Source organism: Monodelphis domestica, chromosome 6, assembly GCF_027887165.1.
Source record: "Monodelphis domestica isolate mMonDom1 chromosome 6, mMonDom1.pri, whole genome shotgun sequence".
NCBI lineage: Eukaryota > Metazoa > Chordata > Mammalia > Didelphimorphia > Didelphidae > Monodelphis > Monodelphis domestica.
In genome coordinates, this window is record NC_077232.1 from 178,192,808 (window position 1) to 178,215,517 (window position 22,710).

Sequence of the window (22,710 nt, forward strand, 5' to 3'; positions counted from 1 at the left end):
GCATTATATTGTTGTTATCATATACATTATTGCCATTCTTATTACTAATTTTTTTTATTATTATTAGCTAGACTCAACTCCTATCTCTAACACTTAGCCACCTTTGTGGCCCTGAACAAAGTCTTGCCATCTTCTCTGAGCTTGTCTTGTAACATGTAAAATAGTTAGTAATATCCCTGGTACCTCCCATTTCTGAGGCACAAACAGGGAGGATTGTGCAAAAAGCTTCACAAAATGTGAAAATGTCAGTTATAATGATTTTATTAAAGTGAATGTATTTATAGACAAACCACTGAATCAAAGAATTTCAGGGTCCCTCTGAAACTAAATGTGTGTGGTATGCAAACATAAGAATTAACTTTTAATATAATGATTTATGAATTATATGCTTCAATATTTCTCCTCTCCACTTCCCCAGCCCCATTCCTGGGGTAATTTAATAACAAAAGAACTACAAAACTGAGATGATTTGGAGGAGAGTCTCCTCAAGCTCATTCACCTTTCTCTGAAATGGGCATCTCACTTGTTCTTCACAAGAGTTATCTATCCTGTAGATAGAGAGTTCTCCAAGCTAGTTAAGTATTTCAGAATTTTCAGGTTCCAGCCAAAATAATTCATATTGAAACAACAGAAGGTGGAAAGAACAATGGACTTAAAGTCTCAGAAATTGAGTTCAAAACCTACCTTTGACACTATATGTATGACCTTGGTTAAGTCCCTTGCCCTCTTTGGCATCAGTTTTCACAGAGCTAAAATGAGGGGGTTGAACTAAATGGCTTCTAAGACCTTCACTAGCTCAAATCTACTTTCCTACAAACTTGGAAGCCCTACATCCTTCTTCACTTAATGAAGACTCATTTCTTGCGTTTTACTTTAATATCTAATGATTTCCTTTTTAATGCAAAGGGTGAATGAAGAAAAGTCTGTGTTCCCATTCCTTGACTTCTCAAATGTCCACTTTCTTTAAAGTAGAATTGTCACAGAATGATCAAAGCGCATTACTTATTCTCATTTGCTGCTAGCAAGCGAAGAGAAAATGAAGATCTTTTCCTGAGACTTTGGAATAAAGACTTTGCAGGGTGCCTGTCTGTGGTCATCCTTGAGGTGAAGATGCACAAATTGGCTAGATAATAGCATGAACTCTCTTACCGTGTCTTTCCTGCTGAGAATAAAGGTAGGCTCACATCTGGTGGAGTGTTCCTTACTCTAGTTTCTATTCTATGTTGATGGGCTTTTAGAAGAATCCTGATAGGAAAGAGAAGTGCTTCCAAGTTCATTCCAAATTCTGAAAAGAAAGGTAGCATTGTTTGGTATAAACAAAGAAAAAACTCACTGGATTCAGAATCAAAAGCTCTCCCCCACAAAAGCGGACTTCAGCTTCCTCTTTCAGGCAAATAATTTTGCTTCCTTGGATCCCAATTTTCTCAGATGTGAAATGAATGATTTGGATTTCAGGATCATGGAGGACCTGCCAACTCAAAATTCTTTGAACTATTCACTGCTAATTATAACAGTTTATATGTGAATAATGGTTTTCTAACTGCTTTACACCAGATTCTCACAATCTTGTGATGTAGATAATATTGTTATTGTTCAGACATTTTGTCATGTATCTCTCTTGGTAACTCCATTTGGGATTTTCTTGGCAAAGATACTAGAGTGGTTTGTCATTTCCATCTCCACCTCATTTTACAGATAAGGAAGTCAAGTGACTGGTCCAGAGTCACCTAGCTATTAAGTGTCTAAAAGTAGACTTGAATTAAGGAAGATGAGTCTTCCTGACTCCATCTAGGCTCAGCATTGTATCCACTGCTGCCAAATGCCTGCCCCCAGGTAGATAATTCTAACACCTAAATGATGAGCAAGATGAGGCCCAGATGGGCCCAAGTTCAAATATTCAATAAGTGGTGGATACCAGACCTAAACTGATATCTTCCATTGCCTAATGGAAGATTTCATAATACTGCCTCCTCCTAAAACAAATACAAATTTAAAATGAAAATGAAAAAAAAAACTATCATTGGATTAACCTGCAGAAGAAGATTTCTTGATAAATGAACATCTAGACTAGCTGCTTACCTTTACCAAAAAAAATTATCCATGAAGAAATATTGAATTCCCTACCCTACTCTGATACCAAATTTTGATGTGGAGATGACCCGGGGGAAAGGAAGTATAAACCTTTCAAGGTCTTCTTGCCAGTCTTCTCAATTATAATGAAAGGACCTTGCTAGAAAACTGTGTTTTTGTATTCTTTGTAGCCATAGTACTTAGCACAGGACTTGATAAATGCCTGTTGACTACACCTGTCTGTATAGATCTGAGATCTATAAATTGTGGATAAAGTTTAAGTCAAAAGTACTTGTGATTAGGGCATCTAGGTAGCACAGTAGAAAGAACGCCATGCCTGGAGTCAGGAGGACCTTGATTCAAATCTAGCCTGAGCTACTTCCTAGTTGTGTGACCCTGGTCAAGTCACTGTACCACATTTGCCTAGCCCTTCCTTCTCTTCTGTCTTAGAATTAGTTCTAAGACAAAAGGTGAGGGTTTTAAAAAGTACTTGTGATTTAATATAAAATTCAATTGAAGTACAATAGAATTTTCTTCTCATTACAGCTTTCAGTAGTACTAAGAGAATAAGCTTTGTAGAAAGCAGTGACCAGCTCACTTTTGTATTTGTTTTGTATCCCCAGTGATCAGCACAGTGTCTGATCCATTGGATTATAGTAGGTGCCAAATAAATGCTTACTGATTAGTTTTTTTAAATGACAGCCACAGGATCACAAAAATGATAAATTGGAAGAGAGCTCAGAGACTACCTTGTCCAACCCATAATCAACAGAAGAATCCAAACTATATTGCTTGGTAATTAAGTCTTTGCTTGAAGACTTTCAATGAGAGGAAACCACCACATATTTAATTCAGCTTCCCCATGTTATCAATTCTCCCAACCTATTCACTAGAATCAATTCCAATTTTGAATTTTCTAAGGAAGACTATGTGATCTAAATTCTGCACTCTCTAAGGTATGAACCTCTTTGATATGGAAAGATAATTGATTCAACAATTGTTATTATGTTATAGAATTGATATTTCCAGTATCGGGGGAAACTCCAATCTGTCCTGAAAGGTAGCTGATGTGGGAAGATCCATGAATCTTTTGGTTCATTTCCAAAAAGCTGCTAATCAGCTTTAAGACAAAGTTCAGAGTCAAGAATGCCAAAGTCAAATTGTCAGTCAATGAGATATAGCAGATGTTGGGGTCAGGGGAAAAGTTTAGAATCTTTTAAGCACACTCAGCAAATTCTCTCAGCTTTCTCCCAATTGACTTGAGGTCAGAATTAGGAGTTTTGTATGGAAGCTGCAGAAAGGTAGCTTTCAAAAACTGTCCTTATAATTAGAGCTGAATAGAAGGAGAAGGGGTGATCTGATGGGGATGGGGAGGGACGGAGGTAACAGAAGTTGAATGGAATGCCTCCAGATGTAGTGATTTCTTTCTTCATCACAGGAGATCTGCCACTGAAGGCTAACACCACTATCAGAGAGATAGTAGAGGGTATACCTATTAAAGTATAAATTCAATTAGTTGCTCCCTGAGATCCTTTCCAACTCTGGGCTTCTGATTCTGACATTCTCAGAGATCTTCACCATTAGAAGGCTGTCATATCCCCTCTCTTCTATCCTGGATGGCAAAATCTAAAATACATTATATGTTCGGTTCTGGGGACCACATTTTAGAAAGGAATTGAGAAACTGGAGAGTGTCCAGAGGATGAACCTCAAGAAAATGCCATTTGAGGATCAGTTGAGGGACCCGAGATGTTTAACTTGGAGGAAATTTAAAATGGTAGAGGGAGCATAATGTTTTCATGTATAATGTGGCCCTGATGCACATGCAGAGGGAGAACCTGGGAAGCCTACTTCCAGGAAAAATTGAGATTACATTTATAAAGAAGGTTCTTTTAAGGCTGATGTTGGAGTATTTGTAGACTTTCTTCAGCTAGTTCTGGTCACCTTACAGTGTGTTAGGGGGAAGGATCTTTGATCAGCTGGGAAGGCCATCATTTGGAAAGACATGTCATTTTCAATTCAGTCTTTGTGTCATTTGCTTCTGGGGGATCTTGGCCACTCTTTTGCACAGTGTGTCTGGGAAATGGACTAGAGTCTCTGACTTTAACAGTTTGGAAAGGGCAGAGGAACAAGCCACAGGAATCTAAGGTTTGGCTCTATTGCATTTATACATCAATTTGTTTTGCCATTCCCCAATCAAGGGGCAATAACTTTGCTTCCAATTCTTTGTTGCCATAAAAAGAGTGTAGCCAATTCTCTCCAGCTCTCTATTGGAAAGCCAGTCTGCTACATCTGTCCCTATGGGTTCTAGAGTTCCCTACGAAGTTTTGTGAGTATTTCTTCTCTACTGTTGTCATCTCAGACCTCCATCAGCTCCCCCATTGTTAAGGATTAGCTACTTACCCAATTCCATTTAATCATTTGGCAGCTATTTGCTTTGAAGATGTAAAAATAAACATACAAACATTTCTCCAGTACTTCCAAAGTCTCTTCCCTATGCCATTTCATCTCTGGGATGAGTAGGCTCCTAATAGCTCAGATCCTACATGGCACTGGTTCCTCCAAGTTCATACCAGATTCAACATGACTTCTGGATGACTTCATCTCAGGTTCCACTGACCTAGGGTCCTGACGGTCATTTTCAAAGATCACTCCTTGCTCCTCAGGGTATCAGTGCAATGCTGGCTGCAAAAGCTACACTGGATGGCAATTCTCAAGTTCCTATAACTTGCTCTCCTGAACTTCCAAAGTCTCAAGGTGGAAGACTCTCCTCCCTTCTCCTAGGATGGAAACAAGGGAACAAAAAGTCCAAGGATAAAGACTAATTACTCAGAGACACATGGCCTCAAAGGGAGAAGATCCTAAAGTTTCTCCCCTAACTGGAATCTCACTTAAAGCCACTGAGACAGTGAGGTGAAGAGGGGGTGGCCAAAGCTAATTTAGGCTTTTTGAAAATGCTTACAATTTCAGCGAGGCAGCCCTACCCATGTTTAGTCAACTAGAACCAGTTGCAGAATGTCTACACATGATTCACTATCTCTGCAAAGCATTTCCCTTATAGGTCATCACAACTATCTCAGAAGTAAACTTCTAGACTCTCCACCCAGAAAGATACCATCCAAGGCACTTTGAGCATACTTCAGATCCCCATTGCCAGGGCTTTTATGATAATTTTTACAATGGTTGATGTTTTCTTTGATTAATCATCTCTCCCACTGTTATTCTTGACTTGAACCTTGATGCCAGGGCCATTTTCCTCCCCTTTCTCTGACTTTCCTGGAAATAGGGAAATCCTTTTCCTCTTGTTTTTGGCCTGTTGGCTGATCCTTTTGAAGTTCTTGAATGGAAGAAGTCACTTAACATGATTTCTCTTTGGATTTCTTGATCATTATTCTGTATGGCATGAGCTTCAAGGTTTGCTAGAGTAAGTATTTGCAAGTCGTGCAACCTGCCTCCAGTTTAAGTAGCCATCTTGGCAGGAAGTGATAGTGACCATTTCTTAAAATTGTCTTTTTTCAGAAAATCAAGTGGAAACAATTTGAGGCCTTATAGTTAAGTGCAGTCAAAAGACTCTGTTTTCTAAATTCCAGACCTTCTTATAGAATGTTAGAGTCATAAGGAATTTCAGAGAACAACCAATCTAACTCATTTAATTTTATAGTTGAAGGAATTTGTGACTCAGGAAGTCAAAGCAACTTACCTGAGATGAGGCTAGCTAGCAAGAGCCAAGTCCAAAGAGAGAGGGGCTCTGACTCGGTGGCCATTGCTCTCCTCATCCTCAGCCTCTTTGCAGTTTTGTGGTAGAGGTTTTTCTTTCTTAATTGTAATACATTAATTAAAATTAATTATTAATTATTAAAATTATTTATTAAGTAAAATATTATGCAAGTTAGTAATGGCTTTTTCTTTCTCCCAAATGATCTAGAAGAGACAGACATCATTTATAAGGCAGCAGGCATAATACACAGACTACATTAGGTTTTATTCAACAGTCTTCCGCAGCCCACCTTCCACATGGGAGTTGAGCCACATAGACATCATAAAGAGACCAAGTATGTGTTACAAAGTAATCCAATTTGAAACTTGTTTTTTTGTTGTTGAATAGACATGCAAAAAAAAAGTCTTATTCTGCATTTCTATTCAAGAGTTGGCAGATTTCTGGCATTTTAACAATATCCTTAATACTTCTAAACCTGACTCAGATACCGTGTGGTAGATGAATGAAGAATGATCATTTGTCTATTTTGAGACTATTTGAATCCAGTAGTTTCCCTTCCAAATTAATAACTGGCATTAATACTGCATGTATCACCTCATTTGAATCTGATAATGATCCTTTAAGAGATGTGTCTGTTAAAGAAATTTAGACCCATAATTTCAATGATATCAAGAGGTCCCAGAGAGGAAAGCAGACACCTAGGTAGTGCAGCAACTGGAGGACTATACCTACAGTCAGGAAGATCTGAGTTCAAATCCTGCCTTAGATACTTACTAGCTATGTGTCCCTAGACAAGTCACAGCCTCTGTCTGCCTCATCTGTAAAGTGGGGGTGATAATAATAGCACCTATATCCTAAGGTTGTTATGAAGATAAAATTATATTTGTAAAGCACTTTGTGAACCTTAATGTGCTATATACATGCTCACTATTGTTATTGTTATTCTAGCAAAGCAGCTGGGAAAGAGTTCTGCAATGTAATCCTAGAGAGTTGCCTGAACCCGTGACAAATTAAACAACCTTTGTTGTTTTTGTTATTATTGTTCAGTTGTATCTGATGCTTAGTGACCACTTTTAGGGAATACTTGGCAGAGATACTGGAGTGGTTTGCCATTTCCTTCTCCAGTTCATTTTACAGATGTAGAAACTGAGATAAACATAGTTAAGTGACTTGCCCAGGGTCTCACGACTAATAAGTGTCTGAGATTAGATTTGAATTCAGGGAGATGAGTCTTCTTGATGCCTTGGCTGGCATACTATCCACTGTGCCACCTGGCTGTCCCCATTAAGCAACTTAATTAATTAATTAAGCAACATTAAGCAACAGGTTCAAACAGTAGTATGTCCCAGAGGCAAGACTTGAATCCAGGTGTTCAGATATCCATCACTTTATTCTATGCTGTCTCACTGATATAGACACTAGGCAATATTAGCTCCATTTTACAACATGAAAACAGGCTCAGAGAAAATAAGTGACTTCTTCTGATGGCACAGCTAATAAGAGTTGAACCCAAGGGGGTAGCTGGGTAGCTCAGTGGATTAAGAGCCAGACCTAGAGACGGGAGGTCCTAGGTTCAAATCTGGCCTCAGACACTTCCCAGCTGTGTGACCCTGGGCAAGTCATGACCCCCATTGCCTAGCCCTTACACAGTATTGACTCCAAGATGGAAGGTAAGGGTTTAAAAAAAAAGAGTTGAACCCAGGTCTTCTAACACTATCTGCTGTACTATATTGCCTTTTATTGATAATAATAATTTATTATTATTAAAGATTTTTGCATTGATATTGGTCATGATTTCTAGGTAGATGACCTAATAAGTGTCTTCCATGTCTAATCTCTCAAGTGCTCCATAGTATAGTTTCCAACTCAAAGATTTATCAGAGCTTCTTTATGTAAGAACCACCTATTATGAGGTTTAGTGGAGCAAAAGCTCTTTGAAGTGGGCAAGCTGCCATCATCTCTGAGATAGAATTACCATTATTGGGCTGCTCCTACCATCTTAGAAGTAAATGTACTTTAAAAAAAGAAGGAAGGAAGGAAGGAAGGAAGGAAGGAAGGAAGGAAGGAAGGAAGGAAGGAAGGAAGGAAGGAAGGAAGGAAGGAAGGAAGGAAGGAAGGAAGGAAGGAAGGAAGGAAGGAAGGAAGGAAGGAAGGAAGGAAGGAAGGAAGAGAAACAGAGAAACAAACAAACAAACAAAGAAACAAACAAAGAAACAAATAAGGATGGAGGGAAGAAATGTACTCATAGTTGAAAAAGAAACATAAAGTCAGTTTCAATCTCTCAGCTTCCCTGCTGAAAACATTCAAGAGGGCCTAGCAATACCAGATTTTAAAATGTACAATAAAGCAGTACTAATCAAAACAATTTAGTACTGGCTAAGAAAGAGAAGGGTGAATCAGTGGAATAGATTAGGGGTAAATGACCTCAATATTCTGGTGTTTGATAAACCCAAAGACCCCAGCTTCGGGGACACAAACTTGTTATTTGACAAAAGCTGCTGGGAAAATTAGAAAATAGTATGACAAAAATTAGATTTAAAGTAACATCTCACACTCTATACCAAGATAAGGTCAAAGTGGATATATGATTTAAAGGTAAAGAGTGATAGTATAAATAAGTTAGGGGAACATAGAGTAGTTTACCTGTCAGATCTATGGAGAAGGGAAGAATTTAAGACCAATCAAAAGATAGAGAACATTACAAGAGGTAAAATAAATAATTGTGATTATATTAAATTAAAATGTTTTTATACAAATAAAACTAATGCAACCAAGATTAGAAGGGAAGCAACACACTAGAGGGAAATTTTATAACAAATTTCTCTGACAAAGGCCTCATTCCTCAAATATATAAAGGACTAAGTAAATTTGTAAGAATCTAAGCCATTCTCCAGTTGATAAATGGTCAAAGAATATGAATAGGCAGTTTTCAGATGAAGAAATCAAAGCTATCAATAATTACATTTAAAATGTTCTAAATCACTCTCAATTAGAGAAATGAAAATTAAAACAAGTTTGAGGTACCACCTCAAATCTATCAGATTGGCCAATATGACAGACAGTAAAGGAAAATGATAACTATTGGAGGGGATATGGCAAAATTGGGACATTAATGCATTGCTGAACTGATTGTAGAGTTGTGAACTGATCCTAGAGGGCAATTTGGAATTATACCCAAAGGGCTATAAAACAATGCATACCATCTCATCCAGTAATACCACTACTAGGTCTGTATCCCAAAGAGATTTAAAAGGGGGGGGGTCGATCGTACAAAAATATTTATAGCTGCTCTTTTTGTGGTGACAAAAAAATCGGAAACTGAAGGAAGGTCTATCACCTGGGAAATAGCAGAATTAACTATTGTTGTGCTATCAGGAATGATAAACAGGAAGATTTCAGAAAGAGCTGAAAGGTCTACATAAAATGATGCAGAGTGAAATAAGCAGAACCAGGAAAACAATGAACACAGTAACCACAATATTGTGGAATGATCAAATGTGATAAGACTTAGCTACTCTCAGCAATACAACGATCCAATGCAATTCTGAGGAATGTATGGAAAAGAATGCTATCCACATCTAGAGAAAGAACTGTTGGAGTAGGAATTCAGATGAAAACGTATGATCTATCACTTGTTTATTTTGGTATATGTTTTGGGGTTTTGGTTTTTAAAGATTATTTACTTACAGAAATGAATAATAAAGAAATATGTTTTGCATGATAATCCATGTATAACCCAGATTAAAATGCTCACCAGCTCTAGGGAGGAGAAGGAAGAAGGAAGGGAGCCAATTTGAATCATATAAACTTCAGAAACCTTGTGTGGAAACTTTTTATTAAAATTAAAAAATAATAATAAAAGTAAATTAAAAAAAAAGAAATCATCCAAGAGGTTCAGGACAGCCAACTGTATTCTATTTGGCTAGAAATCACTGGCTATCTCAGCTACCAGGATCTCTTGTAAGAATATAGTAGCATTTTTGGTTAAAAAAGATATCTGGGGAGAGAGAAATAGATACTACTACTGAAATAATTAATAAGAAATAATACCAAACACAATCTACTAACAAATTACCATTTTTTCCTTTGGTTAAAGTTAAAGTTTACTGTCTTGAGATATACAAAAGAAGAGGTTAAGTGTTGCCTTGACATTTAAAGCTAAGAATATTCTATCACTGTGGTTTACATATTCATCTGACTTTTATAATCCAAAGATATTCACACTTTCTCTATGATTTTTCTTACTAAGGTTGGAATTTTTAAAATTCGTTATTGACATATTGATAATTATTTACACATCTATATCTAGTCACTTAAATGTTTTCTCCTCTCATTAGAACATGAGCTCCTTGAGACCAGGGCCTGATTTTGCTTTTCTTCATAGAACCTGCAGTGCTTGGCAAATAAATAATAACTTAACATTTATATAAAGCCTACTCTGGGCCAGGCATATATGTACCTTGCTATGTGCAACCACTTTAAAATTATTATCTAGTTTCATCTTTGCCATGCCCTAGGGAGGGAGGTCATTTTATTATTCCCATTTTACATATGAGAAAGCTGAGGTAAAGGAAAGTTAAGTGACTTGCTCAGGATCACATAACTAATTAGTCTCTAAGACTGTATTTTAATTCAAGTTTTCCCAACTACCACCCACCTGCCCCAAATACTTATTGGTTGACTGCTAGTACATTTGATAGTAAGTAACATAGTTTAAATTCATTTCCTATATAGTAAAATCTTGTTTTCTCAGCTTGAAGTCTAATTAAGAGTTCAGTGTGCATATGTATAGAAAATAGACCTTTATGCCTGACAGTCAGTTTCCTCTCCAAAGGTTATGTGAAACGGGGACTACCAACTTCCCCAGACTTTTAGAGTAGCCTTTATTCTTGGAAAGAAAGTCAAGGAGAATTTTCTATTCTGTTGAGCAAAGCCTTGTGGAAAAGGCTTCTCACTGCAGGGACTTGTAGGAGCCTAGAAGTCCCTTGTTATTGAGTTCTGCCTTTGTTTCCCTTTCTGCAAAAGGGGCATTGACTTGCCTTCACTTCCACTACGGTATTCAGATGCTCAGTGAGGGAATATTTCTAAGAACACGGCCATCAAGTGCTCTATTTGAAATAGTTCGGGTGTTTGCACGTCTTCTCAATTATACAAAAACATCCAGTCTGGGGATGCAAACACCAAATGATCACCATATGTCCATCTAGTTTTAGGTTTTGACTTAATTATAAGAAGTTTTGTAAGCTCTGCGCATATAAAATGAAAGTTAAGCTTCCATTTAGTTCAACAAAACTTCCAGCAGAATTATGGGGGAAATGAAGAGAAATTGCCCTTTATTAAAGAAGTGGTAGGTTTGGGTTTTGTTCATTTGATAGTGCCTTATAGCATGCTTGCCTTGTTTGCTGCCTAATTGCACTGAATGGCTCTTTGTGGTTTCTATAAAAATAAAAGCAAGGTATTGGGGGATTTTCTTTTGCTTCTCTAGCTTCAAGCCTCTGCTACCCAACCCCCTCCACCCTTTCTCAGCCTTCCCTCCTTCCCTCCTTCCCTCCTTTCCTCCCTGCCTAAAGAAAGACCCTCTGCAACAAAAGGGGGGGGGGCACGTGTAAAAAGATATTATTTGGATGCAGAAAGGCTCTGGCTGCTTATTATCTGCAGTGTGCTAGCTATGATGAACAGACCACCATGGTTGTGACAACTGATATAGATGCCTCCAGGGTAAAACAAAGGTTTGTATATTACACAAGCAATTTCACTGTTTTCTAAACATATTGCCAAGACAGTGGGAGCTGGCAGTCCACACTGCTTCAGGTTTGAGATACTTGGAGTTGAAGTGACTGCCGATTATGGACCTTTTTATTTGTCTTCCATGAACTACGAGCAACCTAGTAACCCAGGAAAGAATTTTGCATAGCCTTTAAACTTGTCTTCATAGCTTCCCAAGATTACATACACAAATCACTTGACAAAAGTGGGGTAAGAGTCTTGGGCATAGATAACCACACAAGACAATCCAAGCCTTAAAGAGCCCACAAAGTGAAATGTTTTATAATCCTTTTTTGTGCAGTAGTCAAGGAAGAAAAGAAAAGAGTTTGGGCAAAGATTATCCAGAAGAAAGAAAGGGACTCTTTTGGGGTTCCAGCTGAAACACAATAAAGAACATAATTAACTTCACAATTCTTTGTGTTTTTCATTTGACTGCAGGGAGGAGATGAAAGAGGACTGCTAAGCCTTGCATTCCATCCCAATTACAAGAAAAATGGAAAGCTGTATGTGTCTTATACCACCAACCAAGAACGATGGGCCATCGGACCTCATGACCACATTCTTAGGGTTGTGGAATATACGGTGTCCAGGTACCATTAAAGTAGCTAAGGCATTCACAGCAAAACCTTTGCATTTCTCCTCGCTTGTGAGTTTGTTAACAAGGCTATAGGAAACCAGTCAAACGCTGTCAAGCATCTAACACAGATAGGTATGGTTTTGCAGAAAGTCTGCTATCGCTTTAAGGAGAGCCCCAAAGCTTATCTTTTTAGCATTCTCCTCCCCACCCCACCCCCAGGAGCTATCTTGCAAATTAAATGTTATTTTTTTCTGTGACCTAGAAAATAATGTTGCTTCTGCACTGCTCTCATCAGCTCTGGTTCAAGAATTCATTTCATTGTTTACTCTTGTTTTTCTGATTGCTCACTCTACAACTACAGAGTCTAATTGTATCACTGTATCTCTCTCTATCATACAGAAAAAACCCCCAGCAAGTTGATGTGAGAACAGCCCGAGTGTTCCTGGAGGTAGCAGAGTTACATAGGAAGCATCTAGGAGGACAGCTTTTGTTTGGTCCAGATGGCTTTTTGTACATCTTCCTTGGGGATGGGATGATCACCCTGGATGACATGGAAGAAATGGATGGTTTAAGGTACAGAAAAAGCTAGCATTTCTGCAGACGCCCTTCTGTAATTGAGTTACAGTTATTTAAAGGGCCAGTGAATTAGGGAAGCTGCCTTTCGACCTTTCCTTATTTGTTCATCATCTTCTGGTCTCTCGTCTCTTATTTTTGCAAAATAGGACAGAGAAAAATTCAATTATGTCATAAAATCATGGGATCATAGATTTCGAATTGGAAGGGATCTTTGAGGCCATCTAGTTCAAACCCCTCCATTGTACAGGTGAGGAAACAGACACTGAGAAGTTAAATCAAGTCAAAAATCATATTAAGCACCTGCTATGTGCCAAGTTGAGGCAGCCAGGCAGTTCAGTGGCTAGAGCACCAGGGCTGAAGTCAGGAAGACTTGAGATCAAATATGGCCTCAGACATTTACTACCTGTATGACCTTGGTAAGTCACTTAACTTCTGTTTGCCTAGGAGGCAGGTAGGTGGCTCAATCACGTAACCTCTGTTTGTCTTGCCCCACTGGAGAAGAAAATGGCAAATCATTCTAATATCTTTGCCAAGAAAACCCCAGGGAGTTAGAGACAATAGAATGCTGACCAAGAAATGTCCCAGGCACTGTGTTAAGTGCCATGCGTACAAAGAGAAGCAAAACTCAATCTCTTTACAAGAAGGTCACAGTCTAATGGGTGAAGCAACTTATTAAAAAAACTCCGTACAAATAAGATACATATGGGTAAATTAAAGATCATCACAGAGGGAAGAGCACTCCAAGATGATTGGAGACCAGGATGTTTATTGCAGAAGCTAAAATGTGAATAAAGCCAGAGAAAAGATTTACCCAATACATTCATAGGTTCATGTAATGATCATAGTTTATTGAACACAGAAATCACTGGAAAAAATCTAAAGTAAACCCAACAGTCCTATAAAGACACTGATCTCTAACAGTCTGTTACCTATGCTCTTGTTTCCTTCCTAGATCTTCAAGTATGGACAGAGAGGGATGTTTGCTCACCATCTCAGTATAGTGAGGGCTTCGATTCCCCATCTCAGCCTCACTGTCATTTAAAGGGGAAATCAGTTTCCCCAGTACATCAACTAGATAGGGTTGGAATCACAAAAATGTATATGTTTGAGGCTAGATTTGAACTCAGATCTTCCTAACTCCAAGCCTAGAACTCTATCCTCTATGCTACCACACTCTCTTGACTCTGAATAAAAGTAGTTATCCAATTAGAACCATCATTAAGTACTATTTAGATTTTCAAGTGTTTCTAGGAAATCTAGATTTCTGATTTCATTGGCATAGGGAATTCCCAGTGAGAAAACTCCCTCTAACATCCTGGCTTGGTACCAGCTCATTAGAGAGTTTCCTGAAGGAAGTGAGGGGTTAAGTCACTTATTCAGAGGCACACTTGCCAATATATGGGAGGGGCAGAATTTGGACCTGAGTTGTCTCACCTCTGAGGCCAGTTATATAATACACCAAACTGCCCTTCTGTACATATATGTGTCAAAGCTTCATATAGCACTAAGACTTTTGGGACACTCTGCATGTGGATAAGTAACACTCTCAACTTGTCTTGGAATCAAGAAGAACTGTATTCAAATCTCACCCCTGACACTAAAATATAATACATAATATAAATAACTGTGTGGTAAAGCATAAATTATAGACGTCACCCTCATTCTGCACTTTACAATTTACAAAGTGCTTCTACATGAGAAGCCCATAAGATAGAAATACAGATATCATTTCCCCTATTTTACAGAGGAGGAAGCCAAAGCCCAGGGAATTAAGATGACACATTTAGTGGATGACAAATCCATTATAAATAGTGAAAGATCACATTATCCTTTAACCTCTGTGGGTCTCAGTTGTCTTATCTATAAAAGGGAGTATTTGATATAAATGATAACACTTTTAGATCTATATATTCAGATCTTAATTATTCTGGAGTGACATAAGGAGTGGGAATGTCACTCCAGAAAAGCTTTTTGGAGGCAATCTTTAACTAGATCTTGAAGAATAGTAGAGAAATATAAGGATTCAGTCATCAACATTAGATATTAATTTGATGATCCCATATACACGGTCTGTACTAGGCACTGGTAGAATTTCAAAGTTGAAGGGACATGGACCCTGGCCACATCTCCCTTTCAGCCTACAACACAAATGTAAATACCCATAAGGATCAGAAAGTGAATGAGAGATATGCAAACTAACTGCCTTATGAGGTCCAAATTGGGACAGCCTAATTACCAATTAAAGAAGATCAGGGAAAGCCACAAAGGGTTTGACATTTAGGGTGGATTTTAAAAGGTGGGTTGGACTTCTGTGGTTGGAGTGGAAGAATGAAAAAATTAACCTATTTGTCTGTCTTGCTATTCCTAAGCTGACACACCCATTTTGCCTTTTCCTGCCAATGGGTAAAGCAGAAAAAATTAATCTTCCCTTATCCACTATTGTTCTGCAGTGCTTTTCTTGACATCATAGCCATCAGACAAAAATTTCCCATCTTTAAATTCCTTATTTATTTTGCAACTTTGATAAATTTACCTCTAGTTGGGCAAATGATTAGGTTCACCTCTCTAGTCACCTCATTAGAGTAGATTTAGAAGGAGGAAATATATCCCATTTTTCAAAAAAGTTTACACATAATTTCTATAATTAGTGACTTAGAAATTCAAACGGCCATAACTACATTTCCAATTGTTCATGCAAATCACACATTTCAAGTGGGGTGCCATGAGATTTATGGGATTTGTGACTTCAAAAACACTTTTAAGCAATTATATTGTCCTCCAACTTTCTCAGTGATTTTACAGGGTCAGTGTTACGGCTGGATGTAGATACTGACATGTGCAATGTGCCTTACTCCATACCGAAGAGCAATCCTCACTTTAACAGTACCAATCAGCCTCCCGAAGTATTTGCACATGGGCTCCACAATCCAGGCAGGTAAGAATACAATGAACCCTGAGACTCTGACTTTTACCTTTAGTTATAGAAAGGAGAATATTGGCATGGGAAAAGAAACTGGTCCTCTGAAAAGCCATAAAAATTTTTGATTGGAGGGAAGTTTACAAAGCCCTGAGTTTAAGTCCTGTTATAATTAAAATGAACATATCTACCAGTTATTATTTTTCAAAAAGTTTGTTAATAGAAAAGGTAGGTAAGCATGGAGTTAAAGCTCTTTCTTACTCTTAAGTTCTCAGACCATGTGTCTCTATTCTACCAGCATCTTTACTCTCCCTCAAGTACCCAGGTGAGCTCTGCCCCCTTTCTTTTATTGACATTGAGGATGCAACTGTGGTATTTGAGTAATGTTGATCAACCAGTTGACCCTCCAGGAGGAGGAGAGGATGAACTTCCCCTGACACAATCCCCCTGTGATCCTTTGGGAGATGAGTCTCTCCAATGGATCATTTAAACATAACTATTTTAAACCTCTAAATACCTTCTAGATAAAAGTACATACAATATTGCATTTTCTAAGAGGAAGTTAGAGATAAGAGGGAAATATGAGAGGAAAAATACAAAAACTGATTGATAGATACATTGACAAAATGTCAATGAGGGGGAAGTCCCCTTCGGCATAATAGTTTACATTCAGAATAAGTATATTGAACCCACTTCTGTTCGCTTCATTATATCCCAAAGTGCATTCTGGATCTTTTGATGCAGTGTGTGGCTTCTTCAGGCATCTTTACAGCACCTTCTCCAAAAGGATGCGTTTTCTTGATTTGAGATGTTGGCAAGTTTCTTTTCTTGAAATTTCACCAAAAAAATTTAAACCTTAGATTTTAGAATAATTATACAATCCGCTGAGGAGGGTGAATCACCCTGAGATAAATGGCTGAGTTATGAGGTATATAAAACTATTGTCAAAAGAAAAACAAAAACAAAAACAAATTCCAAATAAAAGAGCAAAAATTAAACTTTATATAAAAAATAATAATAAGTACAGAAATGATAAATAAAATCTTATATCTATAAAATTCTGAGTAAAAAATAAACCTGAAACAGGTTCTTGAATCACAGGCAAGGTCTAGTTAAAGTGACTGATGTCCCACAAGCCTATAGGACAATAGTAGCAATATAGCACTTTATCCAATTGCAGCCTGGACTACAGAAAATTTCCAAACTATAAGAGAGAAGGAAATAGGTTTCAGCAGCAAAGGGGAAAAATCATTCTCTTGTCTGATTTTACCTTCACTGTCAGGGATAAGGGGAGCCAGGATGATAGCCAAACTGAGATACTTGACTGAGAATATTGCGCAAGGAGTGTGGTACAAGGAATCCTGCATCTTAACATATGTCAAGCTCCGCAACCTCAATTCTCACACTAGGTTCAAGTCCTTTCTTATTGGCATAGAGGTTCAACAATCCTCCCTGGATTAGTTTGGTCCTTTTTGACCTTGTGTTACATGGCACTGTATAGTGGCTTTTTTGTTCCCTTCTCCTGAATCAGACACAATCATTAAAAAAAGTCCCATAACATTTATCAATAAACGGCAGGTTTCCATAATCTAAAGCTTTCGGGTATGCATAGTTATTAGGGCCAATAAATACTGTAAAATTTATCCTTCAAGTCAAAAACATTAATACTGATTTCATATACTTCATGTTCTACCAACGATAGGAACAAAGAAAGAAAAAAAATTAAATATCCTATTGCAAAGATATAGAGAAAAGAAAAAAAGGGAAAAAAATCACAATTTCACAGTTCACATTCCATGTGACAATGTGTTAGCCAAGCAGAGATACAACACAAAGGTTGCTCACTCAAAAATGAGATCTAATTCCCTCTTAACTTGGCCAGGATCCACAGTGTGAGTGTACATGATTTTTTTCACCAGGTAAACGTCTTTTAAAAACAGTAGTACAACAACAAACACAGATTCTAAGAAGTACCAAAATCCTCAAAATTATAAGAGCCCATTAAATGATAATAGCAAACAAACCCACTATCATTAGGATTCACATGCTGTGTGACATGTAAAAAACCTTTGAAATCATGAATATTTGTCACAGGTGCTACAGATTTAGCCAATCTTTCAATCTTGGAAGTGATATTTTTTAAAAAGTCTATTTTTACCATCATTCCAAAATTTGGTGGGAGAAACAAGAAAAACCTCTGTACAGTTGATGAAAATCTTTTGGGTCTAAAGTGTCACCAAGAATCTAGATCATTCTTGTGGAAGGGTAGATTAAGCTGAACAGTTAGAAATATAATAAATTCATTTCAAAGCTACTAAGCTTCACAGGAAAAAAGCATTCCCACCTCCAGGATGAGATCATAACCCATTTCAGGGTAACAAAGCTACTTGGGCACTTTCCTCTTTCTTGGTATGAGACTGTAACAGTGTAACAGAACTGTCTCCAATATGTCCCAATCATTTTCTTGTGGAGCCAAGAACTAAAAAGTGAAAATCACTTCAGATGTGTCATCCATTATAATTTTAAGAAATGCAGAGTTGGGAAAATACAACAGTGTCATTGCCCTTACCTTTAACTACAAATGGACCCTTACCTTTTGTTACATAAAACTCAGAGGCAGGCAAATGATCAGCCAGAGGTAGGAATGCTCCCAGATATCTGAAAATCACCCATTAAAATCAATTGAGAATATTAGATAATTAAATTCTCCAAAAATTGTATACAGGTTGAAACCAGTTTGATGGAGTCTATCCATCATCTCTGTGTGGCAATTAACAAAAGCAAAAAAAGAACAAAAGACTGTTTATGGGCTTTTACCAATGATATATTTTTTCAATACAATCATAGGGGAGGTATAAATAAAGACAATGTAACAGAATATTTCAAGTTTGATAATTTGTGAAGTGGTTAACAGTAAATTACATACATCTTGTATTTAGAATTGTCATTCAGAGACTTTTTCATTCTGGGGAGAGGAACAAATGGAAACAGTTAACATCAATAAGGCAATGAGGTCTGAAAAGGCTTAAAATTCACCTCCAAATTCTTTGAGGTTCCTTCCATTCCCAAGTACCATCATTCATCTAAACTCCTTTGTCTGTACCTCTGGGGTCCCCCATACTGAGGGGGCTTCCAGCACTGAGTACTGGGTATAAGTTTTGTTTTGCTTCATTTGAATAACTATTTCTCCTATCAATATCACTACTCCTGAAACTGTATTCCTATTTTCTTGATTGATTTCCCTTCTTACAATTCATAATTGTATGTCCCATCTTTCCACAAAAATAACATGTTAGTAGTTGTTTTGTGGATTTTTGTAAGGGAGCTATGACCTCTCCCTGTTTTGCCTTTCCAACTATTTCCGTTAATTCTTTTATTTCCTTCCTTAAAGACTCCACTAAAGTAGTGTTCTCTTTATCCTTCTCTCCCTGTTTTACAGTTAATTCCTTTATTTACTTCATTAATGTTTCCATTAAATCAGTGTTCTCTTTCTCCTTTTCCTCATGTCCCTCAAAAGTATAAACTGCCACTCTTTTCAATTCTTCAAGGTCCATATTAGGCCAGTTTGGACAACTAGTCATAAAATAATTCTTATCGACCTTACAACATTTTTTTTTTATAAATTGTATTCTGATTTGTCTAACATCCCTTTTCCTATCAAGATTCAATTCTGTGTACCTTCCTCCCAGCTCAATAAGTTCCATAAACTGAGAGGGGTTTTCAAAATCTTCTTATTTTAGATTTTCAAATTTAGTCCATGTACCAGGCCTATGAGAACAAGCTCTCATAGTTTTTAGCAATGCATTTCTAGCCTGGCGTAGTTGTAAGTAATCTTGCTCTGAATTTGGGTTCCATTTCAGATCTTCACTTGGCCAACTAGGTGTTCCCTTTCCCTGAGCCTTAACAAGAGAAAGAATCTTATTCTTTCCCTTTCCATTAGCAAGGCCTGGAGCAAATATTCCACATCAATCCATGTGGGATTATATGTGTGGAAAATGCTTTAAACCTTAATTATTTCAATCATAGGCTCAGATTCAAAGGAGGGAGTTTTTCCTTGAATCTCTCAATGTCTTGTGGAGAGAGAGGTGTATGGTGTCTAATGTTCACTAAGTCTCCATGTCTGTTATAATTAGGAACATCTCTGAGAGGTAAAAAGGTATTTATTTGAATCTGTGATAACTGCTGCTTGGCCTGTTTTCTGGATTTCAATGGAGTGGTTTGTAGTGAGGCTAGTAGGGGAAGGGGGGAGTGGGTGAATGAAGAGGGAGGGGCTGGTCAGAGGGTGGGGAGGCAGGGCAAAAAAGATCAGGGGTGGGGTTGGGTACAGGGAAAAGAATGGTGTGGGACTGGGGGCAGGGAAGAGAGGAATGGGGGTGGGTCTGGGGGAAGGGTGAAGAGGGGGGTAGAGAAGAGTGGGATGGGTGAGGTCTAGAGGAGGAGTCATAGTAAGGTGGGTCGGATCAGTCAGGGGAAGGGATAGGGAAAAGGATAAGGCAGGTAGGGATAATACAGGTGGGGATAGGGAGATAGGTGGGCACTGGGTAGTGAGAAGGAGGAAACTCTTGAGGGTAGGAATATGATATGTGAGGGTAGAGGAAAAGATTGGGAGGAAAGGAGATGGGAGGAATGGGGGATGAGTGAAGTTCTGGTTTGAGTTAGAATGAGGAGAAACCTCCTCACAGGCAAGGTGGAATGATAGAGTGTGTTTCTTGCTAGATCTAATCAAGGGTTCAGGAGGAGGAACTGAAGGACTTAAATCAGAATGGTCTGGTTCCAAAGAAAGAATGGTTTCCTTACTGGAAAGGATGGTTAATTTATCGACAGGATATGCCCACAAGAGCCAGTACTTATAATCTTTGGAATCTTTGTTTTTAATGGCTAACTTCAAATCTTTTAAGATCTTGAAGTCAAGAGATCCATATTTTGGCCATGTAAAAGATTTTTCCATCCAGGCCTTAAAAATTTTTTTGATTCCTTTTTTGTAATCCAATTCTCCTTGGGAAGATTAAGATCACCCCAAGAATTAAAACGTGTATGCAGGGTGAATCTGGAGGAATAGTTCCTGATTTCTCTTGATTTGTTGTAGTATTTCCCATAGTGTCTAGTCTTTCTGTCTTAATCTGCCTATTTGAGCTAGTCTGAGTTTGCTAAATGGTCAGTTTAAACAATGAAGAGTTCCTAAAACATAAAAAAATTGAGACACAAATTTCTTCAATGTTATTGTGGAAGGCAATGAGAGTAGGTTTAAATAATAAGCTAATGTAAGGAAATAAGTTATTGTTGCATAGCAATAGTACCAATAATGAGCATATATTAGTATAATTATTGCTGTTATTAATAATTAACAATAGTCAATAATCATAAATAAGTATCAATTATCACTAATAATTATTATTAATTAATAATAGTTGGTAGTGACTAATAATAGTTTTCTAAAATTAATGATTATTATTATTGATAGTATTGTTAATACTATTGTGTTCTAAAAGTATTTATCAATATATCATTTAATTAATTTGATTTAATTTTGGCTTTGTTTAATTTCATGAATTTTATTTATTTCATGAATTCATTAATTTTAATTCAATATTGTTAATATTTAATTATAATCCTTGTATTTAAATATATTCAACTTAATATTATTAATTTGGATCACTAGGAGTAGGAGTAGTAGGAAAGGAATTTTTAAAATTTCCTGCAGTTTTACTTCTTGACTGTATGTGGCACTACAAGTGAGTGTAGAGGGTAACACACTTGGATTGTAGGGAGAGAAAATGTTCAAGTGGGGAAGGAGAGAAAAAAAACACTTCATCTTAGTTCAGTCCTTTCCCCTTCCCCAGAAGGAAAGCCAGTGACCATGTTTTTTCAAAGTTTCTTGCACTGCTTACTGCCAGTGACATTCAATCTGGGCCAGATTTTTTACCTAGGATCTTCCCTCTCCAGGTCTGGCTCTCAATATACTGAGCTAAGGAATTCCCAACACCACAGGCACTCAGCCCTAACCCCTCAGAGTCAGGGTCCAAAGTTGCAGGGGCAGGGGGCTGGGTTTTAGGGTCTCCTCACACCAATTCCCTCTCCACTCTGAGCTGATGGCCCCCTTGAGCTTCGCTCACAGCCTCTACCACACTGGGCTTACAGCAGCTAGAAGCCTGTGTCAGTTGCTACTTGCACTGGGAAAAGTCAGGGGATGGGCTGGGTCCCCTCTACTCAAAAGGCTTCTTCCCCATTCTCTACCGTGCTACCCTCATCTAAGCTAAAAGGAATGGGGGAAGAGGGTTTGGGAAACACCACGTTTTTTCAAAGTTGCGGGCACTGGAGCTCAGAGGCAGGAACTGAGCTGGCCAACTACCCCTAGGTGGAAGGCACAGGATAGTATTCTCCAGAGTTGCAGGGGGATCCCTGCAATCCCTCACAGAGTGGGAGTACCCCCAGGATTAGTTTAAGGGGTTCTTCTACCCTGTGCTGCACTGGGTTGAGTGAACTAGCAACTAGGACTGTGTCAGCTTTACCCCTGATACCACTAATGCTGTGGAAAGTAAAAGAGCAGTTCCTGTTGTGTCCTAAAACCCCATTTCCATATGTGCAAAAAAAAGCCTCCTCCACCCCTATCCAAGTCAAAAGAAATGGGGGGGGAATAGGCACCAAGTGGGAGGGAAGGTCTCACCAATCCAATCCAGGAAAAAAAAAACAGGCACAAAAAGGAAAACTGCTGTTTCTCTGTCTTGGCCAAGGCATGTCCAGCATAGGAGAGCAGACAAGCTAAAATTCCCTAAGCTATCCTAAACACTAAGTCTCAGAAGGAAATTAACGATCCATTTTAAACCAAAGCGATTTGCCAACTGTTATAATTAAAATTAATATATCTTTCAATTAAATCTCTTTCTTACTCGAAGTTCTCAGACCACGTGTCTCTATTCTACCAGGATCTTTACTCTCCCTCACCTGTCTACTCTTTCCCAGAGTCCATCCAAAAAGCTCCCAAGTGAGCTCTGCCCTCTTTCTTTTATTGACATTGAGGATGCAACTGTGGTATTTGAGGAATGTTGATCAACCAGTTGGCCCTCCAGGAGGAGGAGGGGATGAACTT

General features: G+C 38.0%; 1 protein-coding gene across 3 annotated transcripts in view; it reads left to right on the forward strand.

Moving 5' to 3' along the window:
* HHIP (hedgehog interacting protein) overlaps positions 1–22,710 on the forward strand; it is a 141,754-nt gene that overhangs the window by 74,829 nt on the left and 44,215 nt on the right. For all 3 annotated transcript variants that reach the window (XM_007496276.3, XM_007496277.3, XM_001367162.4), the window contains exons 5-7: positions 11,992–12,143; positions 12,530–12,703; positions 15,498–15,641. In XM_007496276.3, coding sequence (XP_007496338.1) covers positions 11,992–12,143; positions 12,530–12,703; positions 15,498–15,641 — 470 coding nt within the window. The remainder of the gene's footprint in view (positions 1–11,991; positions 12,144–12,529; positions 12,704–15,497; positions 15,642–22,710) is intronic.